General features: G+C 34.6%; 2 protein-coding genes across 2 annotated transcripts; one reads left to right on the forward strand and one right to left on the reverse strand.

Moving 5' to 3' along the window:
- Window positions 1-2,861: 2,861 nt before the first annotated feature.
- On the forward strand, window positions 2,862-3,452 carry LOC144432074 (prestin-like). The gene has a single exon (XM_078120117.1). It carries the CDS (start codon window positions 2,862-2,864, stop codon window positions 3,450-3,452), a length of 591 nt encoding a protein of 196 aa, XP_077976243.1.
- A 498-nt stretch (window positions 3,453-3,950) lies between these two features.
- LOC120336361 (kynurenine/alpha-aminoadipate aminotransferase, mitochondrial-like) lies at window positions 3,951-8,503 on the reverse strand. The gene is made up of 11 exons (XM_039404033.2): window positions 8,338-8,503; window positions 7,960-8,004; window positions 7,173-7,349; window positions 6,587-6,791; window positions 6,255-6,452; window positions 5,854-5,919; window positions 5,708-5,776; window positions 5,335-5,445; window positions 5,121-5,247; window positions 4,651-4,859; window positions 3,951-4,109 (listed from the first exon to the last, which is right to left on the reverse strand). The coding sequence occupies exons 1-11, from the start codon at window positions 8,367-8,369 to the stop codon at window positions 4,053-4,055; spliced, it is 1,296 nt and encodes a 431-aa protein (XP_039259967.2). The 5' UTR covers window positions 8,370-8,503; the 3' UTR covers window positions 3,951-4,052.
- Window positions 8,504-13,675: the final 5,172 nt, after the last annotated feature.

The raw sequence follows: 13,675 nt of genomic DNA on the forward strand, positions 1-13,675 counted from the left end.
TATAGTGTTTCAAAGCAAAAACACAAATAAATATGAAAATATTGCGAACAAAGTATTGACACAAAATTGTCATTTTGAATGAAGATATTTGCTGCTTATTTTGAAAGCAGTGAATCGTAATCTGGCGTTTAATTCTAAAACATTCAACCTCAAAACTCCAATAATACATCATTTTTACCTTATCGTTCTTTCGCTTTTGATCATTTTAAAATCTATTTCACGCTGATGATGTACACCACCGAGTCCAACGCGAGAAAGATATGACGATGACAACTTTCGGTTTAGTACTAAACCTCACTTAAGATAAAAAAAAATACTCTTGTTTCTCCTCAACAACTGATTTTTCAATAAAAGAAAGTATTCTGATTTTTGACACTGAAGCTTTTCGACTGTCCATCTCAAACTGGAGATCGTTATATTTAAATAAATATTTACTTTATATATTTATATGTTATAACCAAATCAATAGCTGGAATTTTTTTGGCTAAATAGATTTCCCAACCTATGATGTAATATTAAAAACTAAATATTTGAAAATGAAACAGACATTTTGAATATCGATATTATGAAATACTGTATATTGTTTGAATTCGGAACGATAAATCGTGGTATATCATGGAGGTGTATAAACACCTCAATGACCTGTTTTCAGCGTAGAAGAATTTCTGGCTTCGAAAAACGTCATTGTTACATTTTTTAGACCAAAAGCGTAAATTAGATTGGAACACGAATCCAACTCATATTTTTTTTTGTTGACCCTTGTCCACATTCGAGTCAACATTTCTCTTTTTATAATTTGTCTCCGATTACTATGACAAGTTGTCCCTGAAGTTTGCTACCCATACGACATCTTAAAATTGATGAGATTAATTGTGTAGAAGTCTAAAACGTTAAGTTGTGGGGTATTTTATTTATTACTTTTATTATAGTCATTATATGTACATGTGTGTAAACAAAATATTGTTTCTCGATGATGTATGAAATGTACTTAATCAGCGAGAAATATGTTTGAAAGGGACTGAAATACAAAACAAAGGTAGAGATTTGGATAGGGAAGGAAAATGATATGCTGTGAAGTTGACTGTTTCCGAATCACACGCTAAAACCTATTTGCCATTCAGATTAAATTTTGCAATTTTTTGTCATTAATTTGTTCGCAATAATATCTTAGTTATTCGTGGAATTGTATTGTGTATTTTGGCATTCGTTTCCTTCTTGTCTTCACATGTTTGGACACGAATTGTACTTATGAATCGTTTTGTTATTACTATGTTGTTGTTCATGATGTTGTTAGCGTTTTTTTTTAAAGTGAGGAGCGCTTCACAATCACAATAGTGGGTGCCACCCTTTTATTGTGGCCTAAACCTAAACTGTTGATAAACGACAAAAACGTCGCGTTGCTGTTGCGGCTATGACCGACAAGGTCATTGCAGATCAAATAATAACATCTTGCGGTAAATATTTATTTGATCTAGTTTTTATTTGAATGCTTTACTTATCTAACAAACTGATCTCGGTGGGGGATACGTTGTTTGTCGAACAAACACCAAATAATGAAAGTAATTATTGAGATTCATGCTTGAACGTTGAAAAGGTCACTTTGCCAATGGTCAGGAAATGAATATTCTGTTTTTACTAGATTTGATTTATGCGTTGTTTTCGGTCAATATGTTAAGATTTTTTATATCAAATTTATATTATATTATTATATCTGAAAACGACAATACTGTCTCCTCAATTAAGTACCTGCCAAAACATGTTCTATTGCAGGACTTCCCAAACTTTTGAGCCCGCGGCCCCTTGTGATATAAGAAAATTTTCGCGGCCCTTGTCTAAGTTTATTATGCTAAACAGTTCGAAATATGCATTTTTGATATTTTACTGACACAACTTTTAGTAGGCCTACTCAATAACAAAAACAAGCACATGTTTTCTCAGAGTAAGGTTATTAAATTATTCAATGTAATGGGTGCAAATGCTTTTCGCTGCGTAGCAAGTCCATCCGTGGCCCAATGTTTGTTTATGCAGGCCTAAATGATGAATTACAATGTCAGGCCACCGACGGTCTGATCCTTATCCGGAATTGTTCTCTCTTATTGATCAAACATAGCATATGGCTTAGCATCGGTTTGTGGTTTGTGCGAATTTGATTCATATACACATTATTTGCAATAATGAGAAACATCAGAATATGCCTTGTTATGCAAGCGCGATGATTCTACTGTGTTTCCCTAAAAATATGACCAAGACTGAATTTCAAAAATGGTTTTAACATAAGCGCTCCCCTTAACAAAGACTTCGTCGATAGCGCAATTGTTTTTACCTAGTCCAGTTTCAATTTTGCTAGAGCGTCGCAAAATTTTGTGATGGTGTTATAATAAATAAGTATATTTCTAAAAATTCGTTTTTTTTGTAGATAAAGATTATTTTTCTTTTATTTTTCAAGAAGCGTTGCGCACTCCCATCCCTAGGCTTGTCCATAGGACATATTTTTCTGTCCCATTCCCATCCCATTGCAATTATGCTTGTCCCACCCCATGGGATTTGTTAATTTTAGGTTTAGCGTCTACTAAATAGGACTATATGTACGATGAGACATGCAACACAACAAAATTTACTTTAAATTCAGATTTATCATACCATTATCATATCATGTGTCCATCAGCCCCTTCACGAAACATATTGTTAAGGCTGAATATATTTTGCTCTTTATAACTAACAAGAAAGCTATGCTCAAATATATAGACACGAAGTCCATAACGAAATGTTTTACCATCAGTTCCTTGAAAATCATACGGTTTTCGTGTCCCATGAGCAATACAAATGTGTGTCGGCCCATCCCATCCCACGGGACGTTTACCATGGAAATCCCGTTCCCATATACAAGCCTGCAGATTGGGTTATGTCAAATAGTGTCAGGATTCTTCCGTGGTCATTCGGGTGGAGATGCATCAGCAAGAAGCGCGGTGCAGGAAAGTGGCGATGGAAACACACAGATTGCTTCGCTTGTATCTTGTTTAGTAATGCTTCTTGTATTACTAGTTATCGGACCAGTTTTTGAAAGCTTACCTGTCGCTTGTCTAGCTTGTATAATATTAGCAAACCTACATAATCTTTTCATGCAGTTTGAAAAATTACCTCGGCTTTGGAAAATCGATGAATATGATTTTTCAATATGGCTTCTCACATTCCTATTTGTCGTTCTTCTTGGCGTGGATACTGGACTACTTTTAGGAGTAATATTTTCTCTTTGCTGTGGCGGACTAAGACAACGTATGGTATCGACCAAGTTCGTAGGTGCTCTGGATGAAACTGGCGTATATAGAGATGTGAATTTCTATCAGGATGCGCATGAAATACCAGGAATAAAGATTATACAATTTACGCAGCCTCCAACGTATGCCAACATGTCGTCATTAGAAAAAAATATTACAGATCTTCGCCATGATTAATCTGTGAATCCAACAATTGGTAAAAAAGTGTCAAAAACCAGTGATTTCGAAACGATCGAAGGTGAAAATGACACTCCCATTAGCATCTATACAAGAAGATGTGCTCATGAAACTATCGTTGTATGGTATAGTATAGATGATGAGAAATTTGCAATAAAAATATTTCCTACAGTGTCGCTGGCTGTGGCGACCGCAAAAAGTTTTGCTGGAGTCAGAGCACCAAATATTTGAGACAGGATATATTCTTGAGTGAATATTGTTATGAAATATTGCAATATTTCAATTCTATCTCGGTAAATATATGTTAAAGTACTATATATATATAGAAGTGCTTTGTATACATACTTACTATCAATATAGTATAACTGAGCTAACTCGAACAATCGCTAAGCTTTTAAACAATCTTAAAAAATCAGATTTCCATTACCATGCGCAACTGATGAATTGTAGCCCACTATAAAATGATGTAACTGTTTTAATCATGCAGAGAAATAACTCTTATATAAAAGGTTTTAAGAATATTTTATTTTGAAGAATTGTAATAAATTAGATTTATGTAGAAACTCTTCGTGATTTTTCTTAAAATTGTACCACAGAAATTTATTTGTTGTTGTTATGCAACTCTTCACGAACCAGATTAGAAAGTCTCTGAATTCCCTGTAAAATTTGAATTCAGTTTTTAATTCCTATTTACATCAGATTCGAAAACAATCTGTACGACCAGGGGCGAAAATGTTTTGTATTCTACCCAAGAAATGTTTGATTCGATAATTTATTTTCAGATTGAAATGCCAAGAAACACGGAAGTATATATGTGCCCACACATTATGGCGGTTGTTATATATATGAAGCAATGTCAATTGTGTTTGCACACTGCTGTGGTAGACTCTGTTGACATCTCCTATTTTGTTTCAGTTTGTTAAGATCTATGTTTCAATTGATTTTAACTTTTTATTCAAGATTAAAGGAGTAGCCAAGATTTTGGATGAGGTTTCCACAATTTAACTCCCATATTATCTGGGCAGATTTCGTAAACATTTGAAAATTGCTGCAACCAATAACTGCATAATTTTATGCGTAATTTCTCTCAAATTTGCGATATTTATAAATTATCCCGTTGCCTGATTTTCAAAAATCATGGAAGAACCTCATGTAAATCAGATTACGCTAGGTCGCTGGTTATGAAAGTTCAACACACCTCCTCAATATTTTCAGGTGATATGAGCGAAAAAGATAGTCTGCAAAATGATGATTTTGTGTTATCTTCTACATTAAAAGCTGATCCCGGAATCATAACAATCTCTTTTTCTATTATACCCCTCTGAACCAATTCCTTTGTGTCATCGATCCCGAATAATTTGAGCCACAAAAACATTCCACCTTCGGGAACATTCCATTCCGCTAATCCTGCAAAAAATGGAAGAAAATCAGTCTCAAGCTGAATATCATCATACCAGTATATAACATGAACTTTAATAAGAGATAGAAGTCCTGCTTTTAGAGAAACGTATATGCAGACAAACATCAAAGACATTAATGCCTTCCTGGCAGGACTTCGAAACTTGTCACTGATCGATCAAACAAAATACCATTAAGAATACTCCAGAATACGACAATCGATGCAAAACTTCATATTTTACCTTTGAAGATAAATCATTAAAAATATACCTGTAAGCCACTTGTTAGCGCTGGATATGATAGCATCTCGTTGTGATTTATAAAACTTTTTGATATCGGTTAGGTGATTCTGAAATCCGACAAATTTCCATTGTTCCAAAAGTTTCAATACGATCATCTATATGTGATAAAAATAATTATAGCAATAGCTTTCTTCAGTATTAGTGAATAGCTACAAACTCGCCCTGAAGATTGAAAAATGTACCTGGATTAAAGTACTGTTGTGTTGCGTTGTCACCTCTTGATTGAGTATCAGCTTTTGAATAAAAGGTTTTGCTCCAGATACCCATCCTAGGCGTATTCCGGCCGATAACACCTTTATTAAATTAATAAATAACAAAGAATAATTATAACTTTAATTCAGAAATGCTAAACATATAGGTCAGGTTGAGGTTTGGCATAACAAAAGCGATTTAAATGTGCAGCAGCGTATAGAGTTTACATCAATGCGTTGCAATTCTGCCAATTAGAAGTCCAATTGTTTAGGAATATAGCGAGAGCATGATCGCGCATAACAAGTTCACCACTATTGACAGTACACATTCAAAATTTATTAAGCATTAATATGAAGTATTTACCTTCGACATTGAGTCACTCCTGAGCACGCGACCATCGGTGTCAAGAGCTTGATAGCTTGAAGCAATGTCCTTAATTAAAATACACTAATGTATCATCTTAAACTTGGACAAAAATATAAAAATTAATATAAAAAAATATATCTTACATCGCCGTATTGCAGAAAATAATAAGGATCATCCTCGACAATCACCAGATCGTATTCTTGAGCTATCTAAAATGAAATACCAATCAAGAATCATATAACTACGAACGTATTTACAAATTCTGTTTGCGCAAACTCGACTCATTTCTGACTGTTTTATATGTGCGATGCAAATGTTATTTCAACAGAAGAACTTTAATAATATCACTAACCGACTGTGAGGTGTGTAAGGTAGTCACACTCAAGAGTACGAAGTACGAAGGACTAAATTGATATTCATACTTTATGTCTATTTATTTGCCGTTTTCTCATCAAAATTACATCTTACAACGTCAAACTAAGAATGACAGAGAACCTAAGAATATTTTGATGACTAGCATGCACATGCTAAATTTAGAGCCAACCTTATATATTTCCTTTTTCCTTTCTGTCGAAGCAGTTGCACCAGTTGGGTTACTGCAGTTAGGAATTGTGTAAATAACTTTGGGCAGTTTTGATTCTTGTTCAATGTTCCAAGTTTGCATAATTTCCTTGAGTCTGCAAGCTTTCATTCCAAACTCATCTGTTTCTACAGGGATGAGATGAATTGGGAGAGGCTTTAGCTAAAGAATGTTATATTGTTATGAGCATTAAATTATATAAGAATTTATTTTCAATCATAAAGGTTATTAATACAGAAAATGTTTATCACTATCATACTAGATTTCAAATTTATAGAATTTAGGATAAAACTCACAAATCCAAGAGTTCCTGAAAACACGGGATCATCAATTAAAATATTATCTCCCGGTGATAGAAGCATATCTAATGTTTGGGCCAGGCCATCTTGACTTCCAACTGATACATATAAGTCGAATTCTACTTCACTATGTTTGTTCATGAGAGGCGGTTCGTGATAACGCTTTTGAATTTTCTGCAGCCATTCCTTTAGCTCTTCAATGCTTGAAAATAAAAGTGTATAGATATAAGCATTAAAAAACGCTAACTACTAATATTGTATATGGTTACAATAAATAAGGATATATAATCTAATCCAAATTACATTTTGATGAAACTTTTTTGAATGAATGCATAGCATGTATGAATAACGGAATATAGAAAGCAAGTAAAAGAATAGTCATTAGTTATTTGAAACACATACGCAATCAAGTGAACAAAGTTTGCTATGCACTGTTGCAATGAAAACAATTGCGCTCGTGTCTGAGTTGACATAGTGTCGCGGAACTTACAAAAACAATCATGGAAGCTTGCTTCGTATTCCAGACAAAATAGAACCTTGCAATTCAACTTCTCAGAAGATTTGTGTCTCTAAATATACTCACCCCCCAGACTTCGAATATTGCAAAGCTTTCGCAAGTTCCTCCCCCTCTATCTTGACTGTTGAACCGTTTTTGATTTTGACATCAATACTTTCAAAGGGAAATGTAGATGGGTTCGGCATACCTGGGCCAAAGGAAATAATCGTCGGAGAACTTTTTGCTAAAGTGGCAACGGATTGTCTGAAATTAGAAGATTAGTTGGCTTATGCTCTGTGTTTTTCAAGCGCATTATCACTATTTCTGTATTTCGGGTAAAACAACCGATTAAATGGGTATGAGCTTTGCAACTGCGATAACTGATTTGCAAACCATCGATAGGTAAACTATGTTTCCAATAAACATATCTTATGCTGTCGTCAAAATATATCAATTTAAATTCCGTGTCCCAAGCACACATACTCACACTTGTACACACAATATTTTATATTTCAACACACAATATTTTTTTATACAAATGTCTTTCAATTTCATTATCTAAGCAAGCCAGAGAGCATACATAGATTAAGGTAAATTGCTTTATTCTTCGTACATGAACTTCAATTATCAGGAAAATGCTTCGTTAGAATCGCGCGCACCTTCAACAAACTGCGAAAGCAACGCATCAGAGTATAGTTTGAAGCAGAATGTGCATTTCGGTCGCGTTTGCGCTTGAAAAGATGAAGCAATCAATCAAGTCAAGTCAAATCAAGTGTCAAGGAAATTATTTTTAATTTCCATTGGTTTAAATATTAAAAGTAATCGTAAAGTTATACCTGATCCCAATAACACTAGTTTTTTTGTGAAATGTTACCTTATCGCACATGGTCTTCGTCTTTTACTTACTTCAGAAAAGAATCTACAAACAAAATAACCTTTATTGGTTATCTGAATAATTATTAGACCAGATGAATGAAATAATAAATGATGAGCAATTGTAGCTATTCCTATTAGTTTATTGTGTTTTCCTAGCTTAATATATTATATATATTAGAATTTTGACGGTTGAGATGCATTTTTATAATCGTTAATAAAATCAAAAATGGTCGACTCATCTCTAAGTAAAAGAGGTAATTAGCGATTCAAATTTGCTTAAAGTTGGGATTAAATTTATCGAAATCATTGGTTCTTACTTCAGTTTGGTATTATATGTATCAAGTGGACACAATACATCTTTGTAAAAATATCTCACCTGTCAAAATCTAGCTTTTGTGGAGTAGTCATTTCGAATAAAGAGTCTTTGAACACCCCGGTTTCAATTATGAACAATAAAATTACATTATAATAATACTGAATACAATCTAAAAAATTATTAAACTAGAATAGATATCGAGCACAAAATTACTGCGACAAATATAAAATAAAGCATTTTTAAAAAGATGGCTGAAACTTGGTATTTGACACGTTCGTTTAAATAATACGTTTTGCACACTGTTGAGTCCTGATAAAAAAAAAAACAATAAAACAACTTACCATTTTTTGTGGTACGTTACCGATGCCTACAATTTACTGTATATTAAAATAATAACTATACGAAAGCTAAACATTATCACGGTCATAATCATAACTAGTCATAATGTAGCATACCAAAATTAACGTAATCCCCTGGGTAAGTAAACCTGATTGTACTTTCAAAGGTGGCAGATGTATGAGTGTGTAACTAGCGTAACTCCGTTTCAGTTCTCATGTAGATAGATAACAAATTCTTTTTAATTTTCCAATACAATACCGGGCTTATTATGCATTGTGCAATAGAGTTTGCTTTTCGCACATGTTTAGGAATTGAGCTGAACTTGCCGACTATTTCCCTAGCATTTTCTTATAAATGAAAGCTCCATTGCACATAACTTTTATGCATGAACTAAAAAGAGAATCTCTTTAACTGCTGGGTTGGCCGACGTGATATGAACATCTAGTTGCTTTAGTGAGGTAATCGTCCTGATTTAAGTACTTTTAAGAGTACTTCTATAAATATTGCGTCATTGTGCATTAAGGCAATATTGCAGACGAAGATAGCATTTTCTTGTGTTTGAATTCGCTGCAATAACCATTTTCACCTGGCTTCTTCCTGTTAGTACCATCATAATTCGCTTTCGTGGATGTAACAATGAAATTCAACACGCAACAAATTTTTACGTAATATATCAGTATTCGTATTTATTATTATATACAAAAAATTATTCAGTATCGAATATATTGAAATTACGTTTAAAAAGTCATTTCAAGTTCGTGATTACGTATTGAGTAAAATTAAAATTTAAATAGACGCTGGCAAATAACGGTATATCGATATGTTTACTTATAACTATACAAAATTGACATAAAAATGGTTTCTCCAATGTATATGGAAAAGTCGAATCGTTTAAATACTTTTTAAGGACCTGTGAATCGCTGCTGAATGGCTATTGTTGGGTGATTGTTGTTGTGAAAAATCAACGGTCGGTAAAGTCGTAGGACTCACCGGAATGTTATTATTTTTAGTTTATATTTTTTCAACTTCTTTTAATTCCTGTGATACGCGATATTTCTATCAAACTTTATCTTTCACTCCATACCTTCAATATTTAGCTGGACTGCGCTGCCATTGTGGTACCAGCGGTTACGTGAACCTCTCGCACATAAATATCTCCGCATGGGATTCGAACTTGCCAACCCACGCAATGCAATCAGAGGTGCGTTGGTGAGCGTATTCCTAACGCTTAGCAAGGTGGGCCACACCGCCCATTTTTCATAAAAGTGCTATTTACATGTAACGATAACCTCTTTTAGCCATTTGCGGGACAAATGTTTGGATATTGGAACTAAACTGAAACTCTTTGGGACTTCTTAAGTTATTTTGTAGCGAGCACATTGGGGTAGTTACTGTGTATTTCAATATTTTTTACCACGTATTGTTAATAGTGCATGTTATTAGCTTGAAACAAGGTCGTTGCTCTAATTTATTTCCTATATGATTTATTTCCCTCGCTCAGTGTTGCTTGTCTTTAACTTTTTTTGTTAGTTAGAAATTTGGTTTCATCACAAAACTGCATCAAGGTTTTGAGTGTAATTTGTTATCTGTCATTGGGATCAATTCAATTGCGCATCTTTACCATATCAAAACATTTGGCGTTCAATCTATTGTGTGCTCATTGACTTCTGATGAGTTCAGGTCGGAGTTACACTCTGTTAAACGTGTGTTCAATAACACGGGAGTGTGGACACGCAGATAGGGTCATAGCCAGTAGTGGGATTCAGCCAGTTCGCACCGGTTCTATAGAACCGTCTCGCGGAATTTTATGAGATCAGCGAACCAGTTAGCATTACATGACTTTTTGTAACAGAACCGCCTGAAAATTCGTCATTTGTATGATGGAACCGGCTGACAAAAAATTTGAATCCCACCACTGGCCATAGCCAAACAACTTAAATTCCTTCCTTCAAAATGGAAATGAAATTTATCAGTTATCAAGTCAATGGACAATACGTCAACAACATAGGAATCAAGCAAGTAACCGCACTGCAGTTTTCGGCGGTTTGTCAATTTAATAAGCAGTCGAGAAAACCAGAACGTAATAGATTTTTTCCTCAAAACAAAGAATCTGGATCAGGACCTCCTGCGATCCGACAGGACTAACTCAACTTCAACTCTTCAAGTTTAACGCCCGAGTTCACGCTCGTGTATTTTTATTTTTCAAGCTTCAACGCCCGAATTCAACAATTCGTGTATATATACAGGAATTTTCTTTCTCAAGCATTTACGCCCAAATTCTTTGAATTTGTGTCTCATTATCAACTTATAAATTACAACTAAATGTTTTGTGTGTCAAACGGATCAGGACTTTAGCAAATCAAGCCGCCTCATTGAAATTCGAAATTACCAGGACAACTTCATATTATTATTGGATTTTTAAATGTGCCTATACCGACGTCGACAAAGCAAGCTACACAGGAAATAACAATGACACAGACAAAATCAATTTTGCTGAGCATACGATATACGCAAACCGATTTTTTACACCAAACAGCAGTATTTATACAACCTATTTATACAACCTATTGTCTGGCGAACCAACGAACATCAACTTTATTCTCTCAAGTCGACCCAATCATCTATTGCAGCATCATTGGAAACCAAGTCGAATACAAATATTTGTGGCCCGTGGAAAAGGGTCTTTTGTACTTCAATCACATAACACGGAAAATGGATTCTCCTCTAGCTGATTTAAGCCAATGTGAACCGAACACGAGTTTCTGTCGCACAGGCGCTTTCACAATAGTTTGGAGCGTAGAAGATACGAAAGTTTGCAGGACCCGCGGCTTTCTAAAATTCAACGCTACCGAACGTTTGCTACATTACAACTCGTCGGGCAATCTTCACATATTGAAAATTCCGAGAGTTGGCCAAGTTTTCAAAGCTTCGAGAAATGCTTTCAACGAAAGAAATCTTAACGTCGACATTATTCTACAAATCAACTATTACGTTCAACTACGGAACGCGGAAATTGCACTCGCCTATCGTATTGGCTTGCTTGACTCTATAGTAGGAAAAAACTAGGACTTTCTAGCAAACAGATGTAAAGCACTCAATTTCTGATTTTCAGTTATAATTTTCCTACCTGCACGGTTACTCTTACTCAATATATATTTGCCGAGAGCACGTTATTCTATTACAATTCGATTCGACAACGCGATTAACGGATCTTGTAGCACTATTACCAATCACCTGAAAACTATTCTAAAAGGACTAACTACTTCTTCGAACCGTTTTTAAAAATAACTTGAAAAAAGTACAAACGTGAAAAAAGAAATGTATTACGTGTGTCGTTTTAACTGTATGTTTTCATATGAAGAAACGATATATTTGAACAGAAGTACTTAGGACATGTGCGATTTCGTATATAAATAACTGGAATTCTGAATCACTTTCCCAGAACGTAATGTACTGACTTTTGAAGTTTCCATGTTTTCTGGGTAAGTTAATAAACAACATCCATGCCTTATCACGAGTTAGATAGTGACGTAATAAAAGAAATATGAGACTACAATCCGTATTTGCATTTTATTGCAAAAACGTGATAACTTATGCAAATTGTTCAAGCTATTACGTAAATTATATGAAAAATGTTGGCCATTCTCATGCTTGCTTCAGATAATTGGCTGTCTATGTCTGATGATTATGAACAAGAATTTTATGTCAATTTATTTATTTTTATCTGTATAAACTCAGCCATGGTACTGCAATATTCGTCTCTTAAAACAAACATCATTCTTCAACAAGCGTACCCCCAAACTGTTGGTTCTTCTCATAACCGCATCACGATTATTAGGAAATTCAGGACATCCTGGCTTCCATGGTAAGAGAGATTGATAATGTCCATCCACCATTTTTATATTATCTTTCATTAGTTGTAATGCATACTAATCTTCTCTTGACAATGTTGGTGTTGGAGTCAATGATATATCTTTGAAATCTGTTTCCCACATCTCTCGAATTTGTTGTTGAAGATCTTCACTTTGCACTTCAACATGATGAAAATGTACATGAAAACTTTCATTCCCAGAAGCTTTATTAAAGGCAGGCCCGACCAGTGACCAACCAAGAATACTTCTTTTTGCAACTGGTTCATTGTAGTACCACGTCTTTCATCTTTCACCCAGAATACTTCAGGTACATTCACTCCAATCATGAACATACCTCTTTCATTTGGCAATTTTGGAAATTCAATGCCCTGAAGATATCCATGCATTTCTGATTCAATCCTTTTAGGAAATTTATTTGATACGGAATGTCGGAATTTCGTTCACAGTGAGCACACGATGTAAAGTCACACAACCTTCACCTTTTAGTGGTTCAACAATCAAGTCAAGAGCAAATCCATCTTGTTCCTGTGATTAGGTGTATTTACAGTAGTAATAGAACAAGAGAGCTATGCTCAAATATATGGACACGTAGCGCCACATAATTTTGGTGACCTCGTAGCAAAAAATAAAAGTAATAGCCTTAGTAATATGGAGAAAAATTCCATCTCTAACCAATGAAAATTTCAAAGCGGTCAGAAATGCAATCAGAAGCCCAATTTTTTCACGCATGGCTGCGTATGCTCTAGTCTCGACACAGCAGAAACGATGTTCAAGGCTTGAAATCTGTGGTGGCACACCCGTCGTTCGGTCGCAAATACGTCTTCCGAGTGTCGTCATTTGGTGGCTTGTATAGCTTCAACCCCTGGTCGTAGAAAGTTAATTCGAAGTTTAGCGTGCAGAATAAATGCCAATGTCCCTACGGTGAAAAAATTAACGGGTTAGAAATATTGGTTTGTCGTATTTTGGTGGCTTGTATAGCTTTAACCCCTAGTCGTAGAAAGTTAATTCGAAGTTTAGCGTGCAGAATAATTGCCAATGCACCTACGGTGAAAAAACACACAAGACTACAAGTAAATAAATTCGGTAAGCTATGGTAAAATTGCCAAAGTTCAGACAAAATAGACTATTCTTATTTTCGCTGATAACTTTACTCTATTTAGGTATGTTACAAAAAAATTAAAGTTCAT

Source organism: Styela clava, chromosome 2 (assembly GCF_964204865.1).
Source record: "Styela clava chromosome 2, kaStyClav1.hap1.2, whole genome shotgun sequence".
Classification (NCBI taxonomy): domain Eukaryota; kingdom Metazoa; phylum Chordata; class Ascidiacea; order Stolidobranchia; family Styelidae; genus Styela; species Styela clava.

Coding starts and splice junctions, on each gene's coding strand:
- LOC144432074 (XM_078120117.1), top strand. CDS start 2,862: ATGGAAATCCCGTTCCCATATACAAGCCTGCAGATTGGGTTATGTCAA.
- LOC120336361 (XM_039404033.2), bottom strand. CDS start 8,369: ATGACTACTCCACAAAAGCTAGATTTTGACAG. Junction 5,920..6,254: donor GGAAAAAGGAAATATATAAG/GTTGGCTCTAAA, acceptor ATTTCATTTTAG/ATAGCTCAAGAATACGATCT. Junction 5,777..5,853: donor ATTTTCTGCAATACGGCGAT/GTAAGATATATT, acceptor ATTTTAATTAAG/GACATTGCTTCAAGCTATCA.